General features: G+C 49.2%; 1 protein-coding gene across 4 annotated transcripts in view; it reads left to right on the plus strand.

Annotated features, from left to right (window-relative positions):
• Positions 1 to 25,160, plus strand: part of PHC2 (polyhomeotic homolog 2) — a 115,883-nt gene that overhangs the window by 48,122 nt on the left and 42,601 nt on the right. For 2 of the 4 annotated variants that reach the window (XM_019429773.2, XM_019429774.2), the window contains exons 2-7: positions 14,405 to 14,617; positions 17,229 to 17,387; positions 18,420 to 18,497; positions 18,932 to 19,096; positions 20,974 to 21,126; positions 22,253 to 22,565. In XM_019429773.2, coding sequence (XP_019285318.2) covers positions 14,459 to 14,617; positions 17,229 to 17,387; positions 18,420 to 18,497; positions 18,932 to 19,096; positions 20,974 to 21,126; positions 22,253 to 22,565 — 1,027 coding nt within the window. In that variant the 5' untranslated portion in view covers positions 14,405 to 14,458. The remainder of the gene's footprint in view (positions 1 to 14,404; positions 14,618 to 17,228; positions 17,388 to 18,419; positions 18,498 to 18,931; positions 19,097 to 20,973; positions 21,127 to 22,252; positions 22,566 to 25,160) is intronic. The other 2 variants (XM_019429775.2, XM_019429776.2) reach the window with 2 other exon arrangements.

The following is a 25,160-nucleotide window of genomic DNA, read 5'->3' on the forward strand; positions in this document are numbered from 1 at the left end:
TAATTATTAAATGCCTATTCCATGCTGCACACTGTGCTGGCTGCTTCGCTTGCAATTTCTTATTTACTTTCCCCACTACTTGCAGATGAGGAAACGGAGGCCCAGGGAGGCGAAGTAACCTAAGAATTCCCAACAAGGGCAGAGTCAGGAATCAGAACAGTGTTCTCTGAATACAAAGCTCCTCCTCTTTCTTCTGAATCTTGCTGCCTCCCTGGCACCCCTCCTGGCTCCTGGTGGGCAATCAGGAAAGGGAGGTGTCCTTCGTCCCTTCTCTCCAAAGGACCTTGTGGCGGTTATTTTTGTTTGGTCTCACTTTTCAATTAAATAGTTAAAGACGATTTTGTAAACACTGCTAACAGGACCAGCTGTACATGAAGGTAGGATAACCCGAGAATACTTCTGAATGGGAAAGGCCTACAAATATTGGACACGCCCCAGTGACTACTCCACACGCGATTTCCGGGCTACAAGGCAGACTCCCAGAGAGTCAGAGTTGACAGGTTTGCCATGGAGTGACCTCCCGGCTTGCGACGGTGCTTGCAAGATGGTCTGTCAGACAGAAGGAAATAGGAGCCAAGGCACTTCATAAGAACCCACTGGCCCAGACTGGCCTAGACTGGAGTCAACACAAGTAATTCTGCCTCTTGGGCGGGGACTTGCAGCTCTGGCTTCAGATCCTACACCTGCCATTTGCCAATGCCGCGGCCTCAGATAAGCTGCTGGACCTCTCTGAACCTCGATTTTCTTGTGGGAAAAATGAGGAAATAATCCCTGTGTTATAGGGTCGCTGTGAGGAATACATGAGACAAAGCCCTGTCCCTGAGCAATAAATGGCAAGAATTCTCATTTCCCAGGACCAGTCCTAAGACCACTGGCTCCTAATGGGTAAAAGATCACTTACATACAGAACAAAAGCCTTCGTAACAGACTAACAGGCAGTCTATCTCTTCATAATCTATCAAAGTCCATAAAGCCCCATTCCGGAAACCCCTCTAGGGGCTATAAAGGGAAACTCTAAGGAGGGAGGCTACACTCTTGGAATACATTCTGGGGGGAACATGCCCAGGTGAGAGCAGGAAACCAGGACACCCAGTATAGTCTCCACTTTTCCAAGGCACTCTCAACTAGTGTTCCTAGAAGTAAGCAAACCCCTACCCCCAAATGCCACACAACACTGGGTTAAGTGATACCAACCTGGCCCCAATAGATCTGAGCCATGTCCCAGTTTGGAGGAGCAGAAAAAGAAGAAAAAGAGGAAAGAAGGCTAGTGAGGGACTTACAAACAAATCTCCATGACCTTGAACAATTATTTTGAAAGCCTGGCCGTTGTCCATGATCCTGTGCTGACTTAGTTATGCTTGTTAGGAAGCAGCAGAGGCACAAAGACCAGCCTACGTGCCTAACTAAAGACTGGCCTAACATCAGGCCAGTTCAAGGCTGAGGTGGAACTTAGAAAATGTCAAGTCCTGGAAAGTAAAGGAGTGTGTGTGTGTGTGTGTGTGTGTGTGTGTGTGTGGGCCTGCTTTGTAGAGAGACTTAGTATGGAGAGATTTTGTTTTCACTGAGGTATAATTAAGACAGAACATTGGGGGTGCCTGGGTAGCTCAGTTGGTTAAGCGTCTGACTTTGGCTCAGGTCATGATCTCGCAGTTGGTGGGTTCAAGCCCGCATCAGGCTCTGTGCTGGTGGCTTGGAGCCTGGAGCCTGCTTTGGATTCTGTGTCTCCCGCTCTCTCTGTCCCTCCCCTGCTCACACTGTCTCTCTCTCTCTCTCTCTCTCTCTCTCAAAAATAAAGAATAAAAAAAAAATTTTTTAAAGATAGAACATTGTATTAGTTTCAGGTATATAACATAGTGATGTGATATTTGTATATATTGCAAGATGATCACCATAAGTCTCCTTAATATCCATCAGCATACATAATTACAGAATTTTTTCTCCTGTCATGAGGAATTTTAAGATCTATTCTCTTAGCAACTTTCAAATATACAGCATAGTATTTGTAAACTACAGTCACTGTGCTGTACAGAGCCTCCCCAGGACTTCTTCATTTTGTAACTGGAAGTTTATAACTTTGGAGGGATTTTTATAGAGGTCTTTTTTATGGCCTTGGCTTCTGAGATTTCTATGTACAAATCCCAGGAATGCATAGCTGTACTAAGGAAAAACAGGGAAGAATTGCCTGAAGGAAGAATTTACTATGTCACCAGATACCAAAAAAATAAAAAATATTTTTCAAACTGTGAGATTACTGATGGAAATAAAAGTATCTTTCCTCTGGAAATAGTCTTCTTCAATTCTACCCCAACTTATGCTCTTTCCAGCCTGTGCCACAAACCACGTGGCTTAAAATAATAGAAATGTATTGAGATTGTTCTGGTATCAGAGGGTCTGCAGGGCCATGCTCTCTCCAAAAGCCTTCCTTGCCCCTGCCTAGCTTCTAGTGGCCCCATGGGTTCCTTGGCTTGGGAAAGCCTAACTCCAATCTCTGCCCCCACCTTCACATGGCTGTTTTCTCCTGCATATGTCTGTGTCTTCATATGACATTCTTTTCTAAGGACACCAGTCATATCGGATTAGGGGCCCACCCTATTCCTATATGACCTCATCATAACCACTTACATCTGCAATGACCCCATTTGCAAATGAGCTCACATTCTGACATACTGGAGGCTGGAACCCTCACTAAGCTTTTTGAGGAGGCACAGTTTAGCCAGTAACAGGCAGCATTTGAGGTGGGGGGAAAGGACGTGGACATCATGTGTGATGGCTAGCTAGGAAGTTAAAGCAATGGAGGCCTTAAGGCTAGGCACCACCTGAACAGAATCATTGGATCCAACTTTGTGTATGTATTTGTCTTTTGAGCAACCAGTAGAATAGCATTTCTATTTAAGCCCTGGAATCAAAGTTCTTACTGAAGAACCCTTAACAGTGTCAATAATAATGAAAATGTCGATGGTGATGATGATGATGGCAGCTACCATTTATTGTTTGTTAAGTACAAGGCATGGTTCCAACTGTTTACATGGATTAACTCACCCAATACAGCAACCTGCAAGATGGCATTATTGTTCCAGTTTATAATTGAGCCTGAAGCCTGAGGTCCTGTAATTTGCTCAATCACACAACTAGGAAGCTGAAGTTCTTGGGCATCACAGTATAGAGGCTGACTTTCTTTCCATCTTATGTTCATAAGGAGCCTTCTAGAAAAGCTACCCTTAAAAAAAAAGAGAGACATGGGGCGCCTGGGTGGCTCATGGTTGGTTCATGGTTGGTAAGGTGACCGACTTCAGCTCAGGTCATGATCTCACTGTCCGTGAGTTCGAGCCCAGGCTGGAAAGAGCCTGCATTGGGCTCTGTGCTGACAGCTTGGAGCCTGGAGCCTGCTTCAGATTCTGTGTCTCCCTCACTTTCTGTCCCCCCACGCCCCACTCATGCTTGTGCTCTCTCTCTCTCTCTCTCTCTCTCTCTGTCTCTCTCAAAAATGAATAAACATTAGAAACAATTTTTTCTAAAAAGAGACAAAAATTTAGACAGGTAAAATGGACCATGGTTCTTTTAAAGAGGGATTTTTAAGTGTAACTATGATCTGTGACCAATGATGAGAAATAACTTATGGGATCCTCACAATTTGAGGTAAAAGGAATTGTTCTCCAAATCCCAAATTGGCTTCGCAACCTTGCCGGTTGACACATGCTTACTGTTTGCTAAATATTGCCCTCAGTGCTGTACGGACACTCGATTTAATCCATATAACCGCCCCGTAGGGATATATGATCTCATTTTACTGGTAAGGAAATTCAGGCCCAAAAGATGACACAATTTGCTCCAGAATACACAGCTAGTGTGTGGCCTGGTTGGAACTTGAACCCACGTCTTCCCAACAAAAAAAGGTCCTATGCTGTTAACCAATATGCTATAGGTACCTTGTCAGCCATGTGGCTGATGTGTAAATATGACCTTGCCACCGAACGGGCATCCTGTAAACTACAGCCTGTGGACTAAACCCAGCCCACCACCGTATTTGGTAACTAGTGTTTTATTGGCACACGGCCACACACCACTTATGACTTGTCTGCGGCTGCTTTTGCAGGAGCAGAACTGAGTAGTCGTGGCGGAGACCGTATGCCTGCAAAGCCTAAAATATTTGCTATCTGGTCCTTTTCAGAAAGGACCAATCCCTGCCATAGGAGATGCAGGCATGAAGATGCCCCGTCTTAGAACAATGGGACTAAAGCTGCCTGGGTCTAGACACACTCATGCTTGTGCCTCAGTCCCATCTGCACCTGCATAACATGGCTTACCCATACGTTCCTTCCAAGAGAAATCAAATCCTTCTTTTTCCTCTTCACATGCTTCAACCAAGGAGCATCAGCTTGTTACAGAAACTCTTTTTTTTTTAATGTTTATTTATTTCAAGAGAGAGAGAGAGAGAGCGCGTGCACGTGTGGGGTAGGGGCAGAGAGGTGGGGGACAGAGGATCTGAAGCAGGCTCTGCGCTGACAGCAGAGAGCCTGATGGAGGGCTCGAACTCACGACCCACGAGATCCTGACGCGAGCCGAAGTCAGAAGCTTAACCAACTAAACCACCCAGGCACCCCAGAAACTCCTGATACAGTCTCGTTTCTATAAGTTATGAAGAAAACAATGAGGTTTCAAAAAAAGTCTATTTAAATTTATGTGGCTCTGTTTCACAATGAAATCATTCTATTTTGATTGCTTGGGCTATGTGATCCATTTTAATTTCTCATCCTTCATTTCTGTCTTTGTTAGCAGCCATTTATTTACTTTGGTTTCTAGAGACACTGAAGGAGGCCACATGCGGAGGATTGGGGAGAGAGAGGGAACTTTTTGAGGAGATTTGAGCTGAATCCATTTGGACTGCTTCCAATGTATCAGTAGCCTCAGACAGCTGCCAGAGGCATAATGAGACTGGTGTAAATCAGGATACTTATGTTAATGCAGCAGCTCAGAGGTATAAGGCGGTCTCCCCCAGGTCCCCTAAGTCTAGAGAGCCTGAACACTTTGCTATTATTGACTTAGACCTCGGTCAGAGAAGCAACTATAGAGAGGCAGAGCCAGAGCAAAGGAACACCATCACCCCCTCAGCCGGCCTTTCAGACTCTGTACACAAGCCACTATAGGAATAATAATACCAGCAGCCTTTGTGGGGCAGACTAGACCTCTCATTTCCTGTCAGTCTCCGATTCCATTAGGAAAAGCTCCCACCCCACTTTACCCCAAGGGCTTTAGGGTCAGGATTTGGAGAGCTCTGTTTTTAGTATCTTTCTCCTCCACTTCCCTCGAAACTCTGCCACAGCTGTAATCCGCAGCAAATGGATTTCCCTGACCCTGGGGACAAAGGCCTAGTGTTCCCTAGACTTGGTGGCTCCTGGCAGGGCAGAACCATCAGTATTTCTCCAGCTGCTGGTCTCAGGCCCTGTGGGCGGCGGAGACCTGTAATAAGATCACTATCTAAGCCTAGTCCGTTTGGCATGTCATTCAAAGCGGCCCCTTGCGGTCGGGAGAGGAGAACTGACTAAAGTAGGAATCACAGCCTTCAGAGCTTGGGCTCACCTGAAACCACACAGTGAGCTGGAACCCAAAGCAAAACAGACTTCCGGTTCTGGATATTGGTCATCAATCAGACTTGGCTGTGGTTCACAGTGGGTGTCCATAAGGATGGTGGCCTTGGGGAAGAAATAAGGAACTAGTTAGAAGGAGGAGAAGGGAGGAAATCAGAGTAGGAATTAAACGGAAATTGAATAGGGGTGTAGAAGGTGCTGAAAGCTTAGATGCTATGAAAGTTTAAAGGTTCAGATTTTCTAATATGAGGCCTCAGGGTTGGGGGCATATAATGAGAGTCCACAGATCCCTTATTGCGACTCCAGATGCCTCGTTTGCATCCCACAGACCAGAGCTTTGAGGCAGAGAGAAGTCAGGGGTGGGTAAACACTGAAAGCTTGGGTTCAAAAAGAGGAACTCTATTAGAAAAAGTGGGAATGCTAACATATCGGTCCACGCTTTCTAATTCCACTGTTTCTCTCCGACACGAGTTCCCTTCTACCAGGAGACCATTGAGAAAGTGACATATGGCAAGACCCTAGCTTCTGATTTCTCCTCAGGGTCAAACTCCAACCCTCTGATTGAGTAAATCCCCACCACCATGAGTCTAGTAGGTTTCTGGGTGTTCCTTCCTTGTCCATGCTACTGGAGGAGAGTCAAAGGAGCCATAACTCCTTGAGTGAGCCACTTCCCTGAAAACTGGGCTTCAGTTTTTACATAGCAAAAACAAGGGAGATTATGGTCGTGTCTGATTTCTTAAACTGGTTGGTGGGTACATGTGCATATTATCTTTTATGTATGTATTAGAGAGGGATGGATTATTTTGTAAATATAAAACATGTAATAGACATAAATAATCAAGAGTTTAAATTCAGTGATCTCAGTTCCTTTCTACTTCTGAAAGTCTAGTATGCTCTGAGAGGGGCTTTGCCCAATGCCACTGAATAATGGCCCAAGGTGAGACTATAGGCAGAGTCTCAGAGGTGTAATGGGAAGAGCTCAGGCCCAGTTTTGAATCCTAGTTCAGTGATGACCTTAGATAAGTTACTTAGATACATTCCTCACTGACAAAATTGGGAGAATAAAACCTACACCATAAGGGAGGTCATGAGTATATGTAAAGTATCGCTTGGGGCGCCTGGGTAGCTCAGTCAGTTAAGCATCCGATTCTTGATCTCGGCTCAGGTCATGATGTCACAGTTCATGAGATCGAGCCCAACATCGGGCTCCACGCTGTCAGTGCAAAGCCTGCTTGGGATTCTCTCTCCCTCTCTCTCTGTCCCTCCCCCTCTCATGCCCATGTTCTCTCTCTCTCTCTCTCTCTCTCTCTCTCTCTCTCTCTCTCTCAGAAAATAAAAAATAAACTTAAAAGATATAAAGCATTTCTTATATTGCTGACATGTAGTAGGTGCTCAATAAATAACCATAGTAGTATGGACACTCTTGGTGGCAGGTGCAGAAATTAAATCACCAGTGGTGTATGTTTTAAACTAGTTTGGGAGAATTCTTTGAATGCAGAAGAAATTAAGCTGAGCTTTCAAATGAGAAGTAGGGCCAAGTGTGGTGCCTTTCAAAGAGTTCTATTTAACATTTATTGAATGAAACATCAGGTCTATATGGGAAAATATGATATGACCCCTGTTCTCCAGGAGTTCAGAGTTCAGTGGGGAAGACAGACACAAAAGCAAATCACTTTCTTGCAATACTACATTATGAGTGCTAGGAAAGAGGTAAGCACACAAAGTGTTGTGGGGAAGCCATCCAACTGGATGGCTTAATGGAAGATGTCAGGACCTAGATCGAAGGAAGCAAGAGAAGTGTTGCTTTGAGGTTGCATTGAGTGAGCGTTTCACAGGGGAGACTCAAGTTGTTTTGAAGATCAAGTTGGTTAATTGCAAAATGGAAGAGAGGCATTTCGGGGGAAGGGAATAGCATGAGTAAAACTACATTAGTAAACAGGGAACAAGGCATCCAAACCTTCAAGTTGTTTGGCATATGCTGGGTGAGAGTGTAGTGTGGAAAAAGGGTGGGAAATGAGGCCAGCGAGGCAGGCAGGGTCAATTCGTGGAGGGTTGATCTGCCATACTCAGAAGCTTGCTGGGGAAGTCGTGTGGGCCCAAGAACAGAAGTGACTCAACAAATGGTGCAGGGACAACAGGAATGTCCACATGCAAAAGAATGAAGTTGGGAAAACCAGTTTGGTGGTTCCTCAAAAAGCTACACATAGAATTGCCATATGGTCCAGCAATTCCATTCCTATGTAATTCCCAAAAGCGTTGAAAGCAGGGATTCAAACATCAATGTTCATAGCAGTGTTGTTCACAGTAGCCAAAATGTGGAAACCACCCAAGTGTCCATGAACAGATGAATGGAGAAAATGTGTTTACATATAACGGAATTCAGCCAGAAAAGGACACACACTACAACAGGGATGAACCTTGAAAACGTTGTGCTACATGAAATAAGCCAGACGCAAAAGGACAAACGTTGTATGATTCCACTTACATGAGATATCTAGACTAGACCAATTCATAGACACAGAAAGTAGATCAGAGGTTACCAGGAGCTGGGCAGGGGGAAGAGGAGAATGAGGAGTTCCTGCTAAAATACTGACAGAGTTTCTGTTTGGGGTGGTAAGAAGTTCTGGCGGTAGATGGTGCCAATGACTTCCCAACATAGTGAATGGCAAATTTGATGTCATGTGTTTTTTACCACGGCTTAAAAAATGAAAACGAAATAATGTTGTGCCCTTACCTCATGCTATATACAAAAGTTAACTCAAAATGGATCGAAGGCCTACATTAAGAACTACAACTATAAAACCCTTTGAAGAAAATTTAGGCGTAAATCTCCATAACTTTGGATTAGGCCGTGGTTTCTTAGATATGGCAGCCACCAAGAAATAAATGAATGAATGAATGAATGAATGAATGAATGAATGAATGAATAAATGGGACTTCATCAAAATTAAAGAACAGAAGAAATCCTGAGCACGTTGTATTTGGTGAAAGAGAGCAGAGCCCCCAGACAAGAGCAGTAGACTCACATCATGGAAAACAGGCATAGCTCTTTTCTTCTTCACATGCACCGTGTTTTTTTTTTTACAAATCGAAGGTTTGTGGAAACCCTGTGTCAAGGAGGTGTATTGGCGCCATTTTTCCAACAGCATTTGCTCACCTTGTGTCTCTCTGTCACATTTCGATAATTCTTGCGGTATTCCGAACGTTTTCATTATTATATTTGAACGACTGCAACCTCACGATAAAACTTTAACAGATGAAGAATTGATTCTTGTGGATGAGCAAAGAACGCGGTTTCTTGAAATGGAATCTCCTCCTGGTAAAGATGCCGTGAAGATTGTTGAAATGACAACAAAGACTTGAGAATAGTACATAAACGGAGTTGATAAAGCAGCAGCAGGGTTTAAGAGTCCTGAACTCCAATTTTGAAAGCAGTTCTACTGTGGGTAAAATGCCATCAAACAGCATCGCATGCTACAGAGAAATGGTTTGTGAAAGGAAGAGCCAATCGATGCAGCAAATTTCATCGTAGTCTTATCTTAAGAAATTGCCCCAGCCACTCCAGCCTTCAGCAACCACCATCCTGACCAGGCAGCAGCCATAGACATTGAGGCGGGACCTGCCATCAGCAAAAAAGATTACAGCTCATTGAAAGCTCAGATGATGATTAGCATTTTTTAGCAATAAAGTATTGAAAACTAAAAAGGGTTTTTTTTTAAGTTTTATTTTTTTATTAAAAAAATTTTTTTTAATGTTTATGTTTGAGAGAGAGAGAGACAGTGTGAGCAGGGAGGGGCAGAGAGAGAGGGAGACAGAATCTGAAGCAGGCTCCAGGCTCTGAGCTGTCAACGCAGAGCCTGACTCAGGGCTCGAACTCATGAACCATGAAATCATGACCTGAGCCAAAGTCGGATGCTTAACCGACTGAGCCACCCAGGCGCCCCACATTAAAAAAAAAAAAATTTTTTATGTTTCTTTTTGAGAGCGAGAGCAAGCCAGGAAGGGGCAGAGGGAGAAGGAGACAGAGGATCCGAAGCAGGCTCAGCATTGACAGCAGAGAGCCCGATGCAGGGCCTGAATCCACAAACTTTGAGATCATGACTAGAGCTGAAGTTGGACGCTTCACTGACTAAGCCGCCCAGACACCCCTCAGTTTTTTTTAAGTTTATTTATTTATTTTGAGACACAGAAAGAGCACACATGAGCGAGTGTGAGCAGGGGAGGGACAGAGAGAGAGGGAGAGAGAGATCCCAATCAGGCTCCGTGCTGACATAAACCATGAGATCATGACCTGAGCTGAAATCGAAAGTCAGACTTAACTGACTGAGCCACCCAGGCGCCCAGCAATAAAGTATTTTTTAAGTAAGGTATATACATTATGTTCTTAGACGTACTGCTATTGCATACTTAATAGACACCTGTAGGGCATAAATATAACTTTTATGTGCACTGGGAAAACAAAAAAGTTCATCCCACTCCCTTTATTGTGCTATTCTTTGCATTGTGGTAGCCTGGAACCAAACCCACCATGTCTCTGAGGCATGCCTGTATAAGGTTAGAAAGTGAAATGGGGCCGAGAGATTAACTCACACACATACACCACCACCACCCCACCAGGGTGCCCAATTTTGCAGGTTAGCAAACTAAGAGAGAAAGACTGCCTTGCCCAACACCATACAATGGCAACAGTGGGCAGGTTCCCAAAGCTGGCAGTAACCAACTTCTAATTCCATGCTCTGTCTCCTTTAGTACATTGCCTCTCCTAGGAGAACCGAGCCACTGGAGAAAGTCCAGAGGGATGGGCTGGGCACTGTCCATCTCACAGTCATGACTGTTTATCCAGCAGCAGCGTAGGTCTGGGCTTCATAAAGCCTGAAGTAAACCCTCCTCCGCTGTCCATCTATCCCACTGCACACATACCTTGCGCCTCACTCTTCTGAACACTAGCAAATATTGTCCCCATCACTCATTTGGAACTCGGCATACGGTAGCTAATAATATTTTTATCTTTGAATATGTATCTCCTGCCATATCTCTACCTAGCAGAGCTGCTTAGTCCAGAGTTAGTGGACAGGCTTCAAAAGATTCGTTAAGCTCTGCAATTGTAAGCACATTTTTGTGTTTGTGCATTTTTTTGTTTCTGGGGCAAAAGGCCTTAGGGTTCACCATTTCTGATATGCCTACAAAAGTGAAAACCTTAAAGTGAGGATCCACATCTTCTACCTCTTTTCTATCCCCAGTCCTTAGCAAGAGCACCCTGAATGTGGTAGATGTTCAGTAAATGTTCAGATTTGGGGGGAATTAGGAATTTGTTGATCGCAGAAGGTTCTAGAAGTGACTGAGTAGAAGGGGGGATAGGGCAGCTTTATGCTGTGAAAGCGAGAAAGTGTGGGTTCTGGCAGCTCAACTGTCACTTCTCCTTTTAAGTGTTCCCTCATCTCCTAGGCAGTCTGTCCTTCCCTCCTCTGCTTTGCGTGAGTGAGTGAGAGAGAGCCAAAGAGGGAGCATACACTTGAAAGATAGCAGTAGCTATCAAAAGCCTGAGCTAGAACAGGGAGTGCCAGCCAGAGAGATGGAGGGAGAGGGCGGGTACACGCACTATCTAGAGCACGCCTTGAATGAAGGCAAGAGAATTTGCTGGATCAGGACGGGGTGGGGTGGGGGAGGGGAGGCTGTAGATCCTCAGACAGGAAGACCATGAGAAAGAAGAGAGAGAACTAGAGCACTGGAGGCAAGACAGGCAGCGGCAGAGTGAGGGCAGTCATGGGCAGGACAGGTGAGTGGGGTCAGGACACTGTTGGGAGAGAGCAGAGGTCAGGAACAGGGAGAGAGAGCTCATTACAGTAAAGCAGAGCAACCACTCAGGATCGATGGGACCTGGGTAAGTGAGAGAGGAGGGGGAGGGGGAGACGCATGCACACGTTCCAGATTGTCAGAGAGAAAGAGTCAAGAGCCAAAGCACAATCCAGGTGAGTGTGATCCTCCCCAAGGAGGAGGATGGGGCCAGCACCAGGAAGCACAGATATGACAGAGGATAGGGACAGGGGAGCAGGAACAAGAATGGGAAAACTGAAAAGCCAGGGGTTGGGGACAAAAATTAATGAGACAGAAAAGGCCAGGTGGAGGCAATGGGGGCAGAAGCCAAGAATGCAAGAATGAAGAGAGAAGGGAAAGGCTTGTTTACCAGCAGAAGGAAGGAGACAGGCAGGCAAGAGAGTTCAGGAAGCGCGTTGTGTCTGTGTCCCCATGTTGCTAAGTCTCCCTCCCCAGCATGGGAGCAGTTGCTGTCCTTGCCTGTGCAGTGTTTCCATACAGGAGGGTCTTTAGAACTTTGTCCTGTTTTATTTCTCAACAAGGATCGAGTACACTCTGTGCATGAGATCTGCCCTAGCTGCTGCAAAAGGAAGACAAAATAGAGCTGAGGCTTGATCATTTGGGATGTGTAGATTACCCTATCCTTAATTTGCTGTGGCTGCTGCCATCTTCTCAGTTTATGTTTTATGGTTATGAGTACTTCCACTGAGACCTCCTAGAGCGGAATGCAAGTAGGAACTGAAACCCAATTCTGGTCAACGCTTTGGGAAAGGGAGGTGAGGCATCTAACTAAAAGAAGACTTTGGGATTCTATGGGATCTTCCATGTTTGAACAGAACTCTGATTTGTGGGTGGTGATCCTTGAAATTTCAAGTGAGCCTCATCTCTACAACTAGTTTGTCAGTTTCCGCAAGATCAGAATTATGCCTTCTACTCCTTTCTATGCAGCCTACCTGTCCCTCCTTAGAACATAAGATATGGGGGGGGGGGGGGGTAGCTGAGCAGAGCCCTGGAAATACTTGTTGACTCTGTGCGGTTTCAGTGATTCCCGCATTGTTGTTTTCATTATAAGAATCCTTGACAAGTGATGGCCATAATGAGGCCCAGAACTGAGTGTAGCTCTGGACAAAGGGAACTCATGGACAAGGGCCCTGCCCTGTGGCACTAAATACAGACATGCAGGGACACCGGGGTGGCTTAGTCAGTTAAGCATCCAACTCTTGGTTTCGGCTCAGGTCATGATCTCACAGTTTTGTGAGTTTGAGCCCCGTGTCGGGCTCTGTACTGACAATGTGGAGCCTGCTTGGGATTATCTTTCTCCCTCTCTCTCTGCTCCTACCCCGTTCACGCTGTCTCTGTTTCTCTAATAAATAAATAAACTTAGAAAAGAAAAGAAAAGAAAAGGAAAGGAAAGAAAAGAAAAGAAAAGAAAAGAAAAGAAAAGACATACAAACATTAGGGAAAATCACTGCTCAAGGACCCAGGTCCTGAGTGCTGTTTGCAGGTTGCTGTCCTGCCTTGGAAGCCACAGGCCTCCGAACTTCAACTTGCTGACTGCCAACTGGGAGTGGCCTGGATTTCCTTACCCCCACATCCCTGCCTTTTAGCCTTCACCCCCACTTTGTTCAGCTCACTGTGAAACCCACCCAGTCAGAGGTTGACAGCCTCCAAACTGAGCGGCCCTGGGAAGAAGACAACAGGACATTAATGACAATTTTAGTTTTTTGTACTAATCAATGCTCTTGTTAGTGTGAAAAATCATATTATTTCTTCCATTTATGAAACTGGCATACTCTGCAAGCAGAGAATTCAGTGTTTGTGATGGGATGATGAGTGTTGTTTTTAGATACAGGAAAGAATAGGCAGAAGGAAAAGTTCATATATAGAAATGAGAATTTTAGGAATAGCATGAAAGAAGAAAGAGGGGAACTCGACCACAGATCTGGGTCTGCCTTCCCCACCACCCCTCCTTCCTTCCGAGCCCCCCATCTCCCAACACATGCTTCAAGGGGATGTGTAGATTTCCCGTTCTGAATCCAGATCACAGGGTGGTCCCTGAGGGAATTTCTGGCACTCTTTAGTGACTGGAATAGAAGGTTCCAGGAGGCTGTGCCAGTTCCACCTTGGAAGGCGACTGCTCTATTGGAACCGGACTGGGGACAGTTTTAATAACCACAACAACAGCCAATGTTGTGGAGCATGGAGTATTTGCCTGACACTCTACTAAGCACTTCGTGTCATTATTTTACTTTGTCCTCCTAACCAATTCGTGTATTCTTACATCTGACAGATTGAGACAGAAGGTTGGAGAAGTGTGATTTGCCAGCGTTTCCCTTCGAGTAAGCGGCAGAGCCAGGACTCAAACCCAAGTCTTTCCGGTCCCAAGGCCTGCAGTTTTAACCACACTGCCTAATGTAGCGCCATGCTCAGTGTTAGATCAGAGAGCACTCACTAAATACTTCATCAAGAAAACAGAGACTCCAAACACACTGGCAGCTCTTCTGGCCTTGAAAGACAAAACCAAATAAACACTTCGGCTTATTTTATTGCCTCCTGATCCGTCTCTTTCTCCCTCTGTTCTCTCCAGACCTTTAATCCCATTTCTTCCACTGATCGGCTATACACATACAGACAGATAATAAGCACTGTGCTGCTCAGTTTCTCCATCCCAAAGGTGAAGAGGTAGATGGGGGGGGGGGGGGGGGGGGCCGGGGACGGGGTGAGAGATGACCCCTAAGATGACCGCCAGGAAGGCCATTGTAGGAAATCTACCTCTGTGCAGATTTCAGCCCCTCCAGCAGAAGGAGGGAGTGCCAGGTCATACACTTCAGAACCAGGCAGATCCGATTTCAAATCTCACCTGGCGAACCACACCTGGCCGTGTCCTTCCGCGGGCAGGCGTGTCTCAGGCCTCATCACCCTGGGCTGATGGAAAGCCGGTGAGTATGTGTGTGACCTATAGGAAGCATCTGGTTGACATTTCACTTCTGTCTCTTTGCTCCCAGCATCCGCCTGCTCTTCTGCCCTCGGAGCTTGCTGACCGTGCCAGCCCGCAGGCCATGGAGAATGAGCTGCCAGTCCCCCATACGTCCAGCAGTGCCAGTGTCGCCAGCAGTGCCAGCAGCGGCTGCAGCAGTGGCAGCAGTGGTGGGAGTGGCCGCCCTGCCGGGCCCCAGATTTCTGTGTACAGCGGCATTCCTGACCGGCAGACCGTGCAGGTAAGATTCCGGCTGATCTAGAGATTGTATTCCTCGATCATGTTGGGGTTAGCTGGGAGGACGTGTTGGCATGGTCTGGGGAATAAATGGGCATGGGAGGTAGAGTGGGCATCGGGGAGTGTGTTCAGGGATATATGTTGAGGCACAGTTAGAGGAGATGTGACGTGAGATGGGTCCAATCAAGGAGCTTTGGGGAGAGTGGGAGAACTTCTCAGACCTGGAAAATCCCTGTCTCACCTGGTGATTCAGATCCCAGAGTGCTATTTGGGATGATAGGCAGGTGAAAGTGTAAAGGGGGTGTGGGGGTGGGGACAAGTAAAAATAACAAGCAGGAGAAATGATTGGGAGCTGCTCAGCCACAACCTCGACCCACTATCTGAAGGACCGTCGCCCCGTAACAAAACTTAAGTGTCTGCGAGGACAAAAAGGAACCCCAAGGAAATCTCCCTAAAGGAGCAGTTTGCAAAGTGTCTCCCGGGTGATGTGTGCCACAAGGCCTCCCGGGTGATGACACATGGCTCCAAACGCAGTCGTGCCCACGCATCGCCATCTGCTTTGGTACCCGCGCTGCGAGGATCACGGCAGGCCTATCTTCTCCTCCAGCTGAAAATGGTTATCAAGCACACTTCCATGGTCAAGAAGACTGAGGCTCAGAGAAGGTAGTAACTCGTCCGGGTCAAGACGAAAAACAGCACAGTGTTTGAGGCTCCCAGATAAGACAGACGGAAAAGAGCATGTACAGCTGACAAGTGTTTACTCCAAGTAACTTTGCTCATCCAGCATGGATGTACCAGACCAGTGACCTCATCCTGCCTTGGCCCTGGGTGCAGATTAGAGAGTGGAGGAGGGGCCGCAGCAGACTGTGAGAGCATCTGAAGACACCATCAGAGACTCTGGAATCTTTCCTCTCCCAGTTACCTGCCTCCCACGGAATAAAAGCACATTTCCCACACCCATCCTTGCCGCCCCCCACACTAGCCTCCTCCCGGCCCCTCCGATCATGAGTGTTTGAGAACAGTTCCCAGCATCCCACGTCGGGACATGCCATCCTCCCAGCCCTCATCCCATCCCCGGGTACAAGGAATATGGGGTTTCTGCTCCGGCAGATGGAATCACCCGCGGTCGTGTTGTGTACCCAAGCCAAACCGTTCAGGGTCCCTGCCGTTTCCACTCCCTGACACCAACCCTCTGGTGAGGAAGAGCCACAGTATCTCTCCGCTGCTGCTGCTGCCTGGACTGCGGGGGGTCCAGGAGATCAGGAGTCCAAGGAAAATAGAGAGGCATAGGTGAAAGGGAGAAGAGGAAGGAATTCTGGGAGAGGACAAGGAATAAACAGAACTGAGGGGAGAGAATGCTGAAGGAGAGTGGGACCTGAAGAGTTGAGATGGGGTGGGGGAAATCAGGAGACCCCAGAGCCCATGAAGAATCCGCGATTATCAGCCTGGTTTTACAGTACCCCAAATCTGAGCCCACGAATGGTTTTGTCCTAGAGCCACCGACCCTAAAATCCACGCTGAGCCAGAGAGAGCCAGAGTGGATGCTTGCCAGTTGGGGGCAGGAGCCAGGGTTGGGGGAAGCCCCATGGCCAGGGAGTTAGCAGAGTTAAGGGTAGCAAGAGGGCCAAAGCCTGGCCAGGACCCTCGTGGAGCATCAGGCAGCAAGAGATGGCAGGAGGGTGACCAGGTAAGGAGGAAGGAGGAGAAATGTCCCTGGGGCTTAGGAGAAGAAGACAGAAGATCTCAGGGCTGGAGGAAAGACATTCCCTTTTCTCTGTTCCTGGGGGTGAGGGGAGGCTTTGGGGGGCTGGGAGTGAAGAGCAGGGAGCGGGATCAAAGGCAGCCTTTGTCATTTCCTAGAGACGGTGGCAGGAAAGAGGAGCAGCAGTAAAGCCAGGTGATGGTGATGGTGGTCAGAAAGAGGGACCGATGGGGAGGGGGAAAGAATACAAGAGAAATGCGTCATCCCTGTGGCTCTGGTCTGCTCTCCAAGACCAAGGGGACCTTCTGAGGGACGGATAGGACTTTACAGGCAGCTAGGGGGCAGACCTTGGGAGGCAGCCCCAGCTGGGAGGCTGTTGCCCTTGTTTTCATTTGGCTAGCCGTGTTGCTAATGCTGGAATAGGCCCCCCTTCGGACCTGCCTCTCTCTCCCCTACCCGCTTCCCTTCTCTCTGCTTTATTGGGCTTTGGTTCCCCTGCTGTCACCATCCAGTGTCCCAGTCACCCAGATCTGAAAGTGGGGAATGACTGGGAGGGGGGCTGCCAAACAAGCCGGGCACGGGACACAGTGTCACCGGAGGCTTACAGGACCCCCTATCTCCCTGTGCCGCACTCCCCCCCACCCCGCCCCACTACCCAGAGCTGGTCAGAGCATCACTGTGCTGCTCTGACTTTCCCCAAGGGGGCTGAAGCAGGAGCAGGTGGATTGGAGAGGAGCACAGGAGCCCAAGATGTGCAGGACAGACAGACGAGGCAGAGGAGTGTAAAGTCCAAAAGGCAGTTGCCTTCCCGCCTCCCTAGGGCAAGGGGCTAGGCCCCAGGGTTGTCCTCTGACAAGGCCTCGTCATGGAAGGGGCGGGTCCGCAGCGAGTCCCCGCGGCTCTCCCCTCCCAGGTGATCCAGCAGGCGCTGCACAGGCAGCCCAGCACGGCGGCTCAGTACCTGCAGCAGATGTACGCGGCCCAGCAGCAGCACCTCATGCTGCAGACGGCAGCGCTCCAGCAGCAGCACCTCAGCAGCGCCCAGCTCCAGAGCCTGGCGGCTGTGCAGCAGGTGAGAGCGGGCCTGGCGGGTGGCAGAAGCGAGAGGGAGGGGGAGCAGGTGCCGCACGCGCTTCCCCGGGCCTTCTCTTCCCCTGGCGAGTGGACAGGATGGTCATGCTCCTTTGCCCAAGAGAGGGTCCGGCACCTTCCCCAAGTTCACCCGGGCCCGTGAGTGCAAGGATAGAACTCTCTGGCCGCAGGTAGAAGGGCTGGGGGGACCCCTCCTCCCCGCACCACCACACCACCGGGAGGGGCCGAGGGTCCACGGGGTTGTTCACAAGAGAAGGCCGTGGCCCACCCAGCTTCCTGTCTGTCCTTGGTGGCTGAGAGGAACTCATTCATTCATTCATTCCTTCATTCATTCAACAAGTTTTATGCACCTACCACAGTCCATGTCAGACACTGAATACTGTGCACCCCGTCTTCTCAGAGCTTAAAGCGGGGTGACAGCAAGTAAACAGAACCCCAGAGAGACCAGGAAACAGAATACCTAAGTCTCCGAGTTGTGATAAGCACTCCGAAAGAGGAGCAGCTCGCTCTGACTGAAGAACAAGGAGGTGCCCTGGACTGGGTGGCCAGGGAAGGCCCGTCTGCTGGGTGATGGGAAGCTGACCCTGGAAGAGTGAGAAGCCAGCCACAGGGAGGGGGGCAGGTTGGATGTGCCAGACAGCACGTGCACGACTCTCTGGCGGAGTCCGGGAGCCCGATCTGATAGAGCCGGGTGGAGCAGAGGGCTTCAGAGACCTAGGAAGATGGGTAACAGTGATAGCTAACGATTTGAGTGCTTATGTTAAATGCTTTGCCTCGTTTAATCCTTTCCGCAATGCCACAAGGTAGATTCTGTTATTATCCCCACTTTATAAAGAGGAAACTGAGGCCCGTGCTTAAGGTCACACGCAGATGAGGTAGAATGGGGGTTTGACCCTAGGCGTTTGACAACTGACCGCTGTCCTATAGTACTTCCTAAAGTCCTTCCTTTGAGAGCTCGGGGACTGATTGGGGGAGATCTGGGACTCTAGCGATACAAACTGTTCTTTTCTAGGCAAGCCTGGTGGCCAACAGACAAGGGAGCACTTCAGGCAGCAATGTGTCTGCACAGGCCCCAGCCCAGTCATCCTCGGTGAGTAGGTTGGGGAGCCGCAGGTAGAGCCCATAGCTCTGGGACCAGGTCCTTCCTCCTTGCCCCAGATGCTTGAAGGCTCCCAGCCCCAGGTGGTAAATCCCTAGCCGTGTGCAGTCATGGCTGGAATCTATTACTCTTGCCAGAAAAAGAAGCATTTGCCTCTTTCTAACCCTTCAGTAAGTCTCTGTCCTCTTTCATGCCGGTGTCCAGGCTCTGTGTTTACAGTTCAGTCTCTCCCCCGTTGGACCCTCCCTGCAGCTCCACATGTAGGCCAGAGATGGGGCAGTGCTGAGGGGCCCAGGGACCAGAGATGGTCCTAGAGAAGGCCGAATCCACCAAGGAACAGAAGACGGGGAAAGAAATGGATGAGGGAGGCACAGAGGTTACCAACAGAACTTCCTGTTTCCCACTGTGTGTGTCTCTCCCATCAGATCAATCTGGCAGCCTCCCCAGCAGCGGCCCAGCTCATCAACCGGGCACAGAGTGTCAACTCAGCGACAGCCTCAGGCATCGCCCAGCAGGCCGTGCTCTTGGGTAACACGTCTTCTCCGGCCCTGACTGCAAGCCAAGCGCAGATGTATCTAAGGGCACAGATGGTGAGTACCCAGCCTGGGCCACGGCTCAGGTGGGCTGGAAGGACAAAGGCAGACAAGTTGGGAACTAGGAGGCTAGAGAGGTGGGTGGGAAGGAGCACCAAGGGACAGGCAGCAAGAGGTAAGGGGTGGAATAAATAAGAGGGCGCCTGGAAGGCTGAGTGGGAGCTTTGGTACAGGCTCAGTGACCCAAGGACAGGTGGGGTTCCCGGCTGAAATAGAGAAGGTTGCCCATGATGCCTCCTTTCCTTCCCTAATTGTCTTCTTCTTCTCAGAAACTGCTCCCCCAAATTAATTAGGGTAGAAAATGCAGGGGCTCATGCCCAGATGGCCAGTACACTTGGTCACTTAAGATAAGCAAACGCACAGACATCCAGGTACTGTACAGAAATGGGGTCTTGGCCCCTGTGGCCATCCTTGTAGGGACTGGCCACCGCTAGCTCAAGAGCCAAAGGTGTATTCCAGCCCAAGTCATGAAAGTGGCATTCAGCTCCAGGACATGCTGCTGCCTCCACTGCTCTCCCACCTGGGACCCCATGCCCATCAGGTCACTCTATCACTCATTAATTCAGCTTGTTTGAATGTGTAGAATGTGCTCAGGACGGTATCAGCCCTGGACGTGCATACCTAGAATCTGTCCTTTATACCTGTCCCTAAGGGATGCAAAGGTCCTTAGGAACCTTATGGGTTCCTCACATTTAGAAGAATTTCCAGGGAAAACAGCAGCATGCTCCCCAGGAGGCAATACCTTCCAGCTCTGTGTTGGGCTCAGATCACAAACTCTGATCTCGTGTCTCCCATCCTGAAGATTTCTCCCTTCAGCTCCTTGACATGCCCTCCTGAAGACAATACAGTCCTACCTGCGCCCCCCCTCCCACCTCCACCACCACTACCACTTTGCTTCTGTGACCAGAACTTGACGCTTGGAGCTTTTCTGGTCCTGACCCAGCACTTCCTTTCTTGACTCTGAGTTCATTGTTTGTGGACGTTCCATTCCCAGGGAATAGCTTCATAGACACACAGTATACGGAACAACCTTCTACTTCCTAGGGAACGGGATGGCCGCAGTGTGACACTGCCCAAACCTGCCCTTGTCTTCAGTTTACTCATTCCCTTGTCCTCCTCACCTGCCCCAGCTGGAGTCCTGAAGCCTGTCTGCCTCCCTCCCCAAAGCAGGGCACGCAGGCACAGAGGAGTAGACATCGACATGCCTCTCGGAGGTCTGGGGAAAGCAGCCTGTGGGACACCAGCACGTCCACATGGGCACCAAGCTAGGCTCGCGGGGTGGAAGTGTCATTCAGAGAGCACCAGGTAGCCTGTACCCCACGGAAGGAGAGGCAGACATGAGTATGGCTCTGGGCGCCCTGGTTCCTCTACCACTGTTGTCCCTGCACACCCCCTACCAGAATCTAAATTTGGCTACAGACTGAGAAAAGAACACATCTAATTTGATCCCTCGTGCAGGGGAGTCCTGTTCTGGCCCAGACGTGGAGTCAGGAGTGGGTTAGACCTGGAAAGAGGTCCTAGGGCATCTGTGTGCGCCCTAGGTCCCTGCTCCCCAGGATGCTGTGGAGAGAATGACTTCAGGGTGTCCCGGGAATGTCGGCCCCTCTAGGATGAGCTCCTCATGAGCCGCTCCAGAGGCTTCTGGAGTAAACCCGACCTGCATCCCCAGACTGGCTCTCCTCCACCCTCCCCTTCACTGCCCAGCCTGGATCAGGACTCTACAAGCCTCTTGAGACTTTCAGGTGGCCCCCTTTGGACTCTTTCCCTGTCCTGCCTCCCTGTTTCCCCATATCTGCTCCCTGGCTGAACCGTCCTGTCCTGTGGCTGAGCCCACATTGGGCAGGTAAAAGGCGCCTCGTTTCCTGTGATTCCAGGCCCAGCCAGGTAACCTGGTGCAGGTAGCTAGGAGCCTAGGCGGCACTGTTCCTTTGTCCCCTCAGCTCATCTTCACGCCCACGGCCACCGTCGCTACTGTGCAGCCTGAGCTCGGCACTGGCTCCCCCGCCCGGCCCCCCACCCCCGCCCAGGTGAGGATTCCATGCTGGTGGGAGGGCAGGGGGGTGGGCACCTCCGTAGAGGGGTACTGAGACTGGGTATGGGCACAAGGCCTGGAGGAGCTTGGACTCTGGAAAGGTTGGGATCTTCTAGGAAAGCCGGGGGGAGACAGGACATCCCGATGCTCCCAGACTTAGTCTACTCCTTAATGAATTCCCTGTTGAGAAGGCCTCAGCCACCCTTGGCTCTGTTCTGTTCCCTCACAAACATAGATCAGGAGTCAGAGCACAGCATACTGAGGCAAACATGGCTGCCAGTAATGGGTGGTCATTGCTAGCTTTCTACCTGACACCCTCCCCAGTATATCTTCTGCGTTGCTTTTCAAGTGGAAAATCCCACTCTGGTTATACACGCTAGCACCTCTAGTTTGGGGGAAGATGGCATGGAAGAGGGAGCAAAGATAAGTCCTGGGTCCCCACCTTCTGCTGGGAGCACACAGATACTGCTGTGGCTGTAAAGATTCTATGGGCAGTGGGGCAGAACCCCCCACCCCCACCCCAGCTACAGAATTGGAGAGCGCTTGGTAGCCGAGATCATCAGATTTGTCAGAGCAAGTCTGGCACAGCCTCCGTGCGTCCAGCAGAGGGCACCAGGGGCCAGGTTGAGTAAGCGCACGAATCCTGGCGTAAACCTTATTTATTCTGAGGGCAAGATAATCCTTTGCCTGGTGGCTGTGCTGGTCAATTAACTTTCACTTTTGCCCTGGCCTTTTTGAGTGTGGGAAGCCCCATGCCCCGCTGTAGCTGGGAATTCTTTCTAAATGCAATGCAGCCCATCCTGATAGTTTGGGGGAGGAGAGGAGGTAACAAGGGAGAGAGAGCCCGCCCCAGCCTAGACAGTCATCCCTTCTCAGAATTCCATTTCTTCTGCCGGTGGATGCAATCACTAGCACTCTTTCTTGTCCCCTTTAGAAACTCTACCTGCTCCTGGTTCCTTTTTCAGCCCCTAACTCATTTTCTCTCTTTCTCTCCGATTTTACAACCCACTATCCTGTATAGCCATTCCTAGGTCCCTCCCTAACTCCTTCCCTATCTTAACTGTGTATTGCCGTTGCTCCTACCCACCTTCTCTGGACTCCTATAGACCCCTCTTTTCCAGGTACAGAACTTGACCCTCCGAACACAGCAGACACCAGCTGCAGCAGCCTCGGGCCCTACCCCCACTCAGCCTGTCCTGCCCAGCTTGGCCCTGAAACCCACGCCAGGTGGTAGCCAGCCTCTGCCTACCCCGTCACAAGGCAGAAACACCGCTCAGGGTTCCCCCGCAGGTGCCAAGCCTGGCATAAGTGACAGTGTGATGGAGCCACTCAAGAAAGGAGATGGTAACAACGGTGTGCCAGGGAGCATGGAGGGCCGGGCTGGGCTCAGTCGGATGGTGCCCGCTGTGGCTACCCACCCCCTCATCGCACCAGGTAAGGGCTCCAGGAACAAGGATCCTATCCCTGAAAACTCAGGAGCACTATGGGGTAGGGGAAAACTTCCAAACGTTCCTTTTTCCCATGGACGTGCTAAGATACCAGCCCCATGTCTCTCTTGCCTCTTCCAATCTTGAGAAGTTCACCGGTTCCTGGTTCTGTACCAGGCCTCCTTCTAGCTTGAGAGAAGGAAGCCACATCATTTGGAATAAATGAGTCCTTCGCGATGGGCTTGAAGGTGGTGAATCTCGGAGCACACAATCATAGCTCTCAGCCATGAGAGAGCGGAGGTTGGCAGCCGGACTATTTTGAAATTCTCTAAGTGTCAGCAAAAAGGACAGGGGCCAGCCAGATGCACGTAAGAACCACTCAGGGAGATGAGGAAGTGTGGGAAGTTGATTTTCTCATCATTCAACAGACATTTGTTGACTAATCTCTGCCAGTTACGTTGCCAGTTCTGGACGTGCAGAGATAAATGAGACTCAGGCCCTGCCCTCCAGGGAGGGCCCTGTCTGGGTGGTAGACGAGCGCTGTGAAGTACAGTGTGGTAAGCGCCGTCATATCCGTGAGCTCTGGATACGCGGGAGCACAGGGGAGCCATCTAGCTCTGGGGAGGGGATCCCAAAAGGCTTGCCAATGAGGGCGACACTTGAGAAAAAAAAAAAATCTAGAAGATTAAAAAACAACAACAACAAAAACCAGATTACTTGTGAGGCAGAATCTGTGGGGGGTTGGGGGATGACTCAGCATTCCCTGAGGCTAGACCTCTCTCCCTGCCTGCTAACAGACTCCCAGCCTTGCCTACCGTAGGCAGTCTTTCTTTAGAAAAGCTGCAGAGAGGGGCACCTGGGGGGCTCAGTCGGTTAAGCGTTAGACTTCGGCTCAGAACATGATCTTGTGGTTGTGGGTTCGAGCCCCATGTCGGGTTCTGTGCTGATGGCTCAGAGCCTGGAGCCTCCTTCGGATTCTGTGTCTCCCTCTCTCTCTGCCCCTCCCCTGCTTGCACTCTGTCTCTCTCTCTCTCAAAAATAAATAAAGATTTATTAAAAAATTTAATAAATAAATAAACATGAAAAAACATTTTTTTAATTTAAAAAAAAAGAAAAGAAAAGCTGCAGAGAGCCTAGACTTACCAGTCTAGGGAATCAGACCAAGCTGTTAGACCATGGAAGTACATATGGTGAGAGACCACATGGCTTTGCATTAAAAAGAGAATCACCCTGGTCACACCCCTGAGGTAACCAGTGACCCTTTGTCCTCATCCAGACCACTTTACCGTCCAATCTCACCTGCATTTTTTTCTTTCTTGAGAACCTATGTATGCTGGTTACTGGATTAACCAAGATGGTCAAAATACACATCCTTACCTAAGCGAGTGTGCAGTCAAAAGGAGGGAGCCAGATATATAAGCAAATCCGTTCAATTTCATAAATTCTATTATAGAGTAAGTCCAAGGTAGGTATGGGCACACATGGCCAGCTCACTGCTGGGAGGATGGGCCAGAGATCCTGTCCCTCGGAGAAAATGGCACATGAGTCTTGAAGCATGAGTAGTTCACCCTACAGACAAAGTCGGGGGAGGTATTTAAGACAGAGGAAAGCACAAGTCCAATGTCATGATAGTGAGCAAGGCAGAATCTGAGCTAAAGTCCTTTATTTACCTTTTTGAGGTTTCAAGGACAAATAGTTGGTTAATCTCTGCCTTCTGACAGTCACTGCTAAGCTGAGGAAGGCAGCCCCCAACCAAGGCCTCACTGCCCTGTGATTCCAGATGTTTCTCACTGGCTGGCATTGCTTTCTTCAGAGGTTAGTCCAGCCTCTTCTTACAGAGAAACAAACTAGGCTCAAAGGGTAAAGCCTGGAGATCTTATAATGAGTTGACAGCAGCTTGGACTAGGGCAAGGACCCCAAATCACCACTTCACCCTTCCCATTCAAACTACAAACTCTACTTCCTGAGAACCCCATTCCCACCCAAGCCAAAATGTAGCCTCTCCCCAGATCTAAGCCAGCCCCCTAGATTCTAAGGACCCTTCAAAAGCAAGGCCAGTTCTTGAGTTCTTCCTAAAGGTGCTAGGCAACCCCGGAATCTCAAGAAAACCGGGAAGAAACGGGACCAGCACTGATAAAACATCTACTGTATACTAGATTATACACTAAGCATTTTTTTAAGTTCATTTATTTATTTTGAGAGAGAGGAAGACAGCGTGAGTGGGGGAGGGGCAGAGAGTGGGAGAGAGGATCCCAAGCAGGCTGTTCGATCTCATGAACCATGAGATCGTGATGTGAACCAAAACCAAGAGTCAGATGCTTAATCAACTGAGCCATCCAGGCACCCCCATTCCCTAGGCATTTTTATGCACACCACCCCTTTTAACCTTCAAAAGAACCCAGTAAGGTAGCCATGTTTATCCATTTCGGGTAAGAAGACTAACCCAGAGAAGTTGCCCAAGAACTTACTACATAAGCCACTCAAGGTCACATAAGTAGTAAGTGGCAGAACCAGGAACCAATTCCGTGGCTGGCTTAGCCAGATTCTGCATTTTTTAAAAAATGTTTATTTATCTTTGAGAGAGACAGAAAATGAGCAAAGG

Source organism: Panthera pardus, unplaced genomic scaffold (assembly GCF_024362965.1).
Source record: "Panthera pardus isolate Hobbes unplaced genomic scaffold, ASM2436296v1 HiC_scaffold_11, whole genome shotgun sequence".
NCBI classification, from domain to species: Eukaryota; Metazoa; Chordata; class Mammalia; order Carnivora; family Felidae; genus Panthera; species Panthera pardus.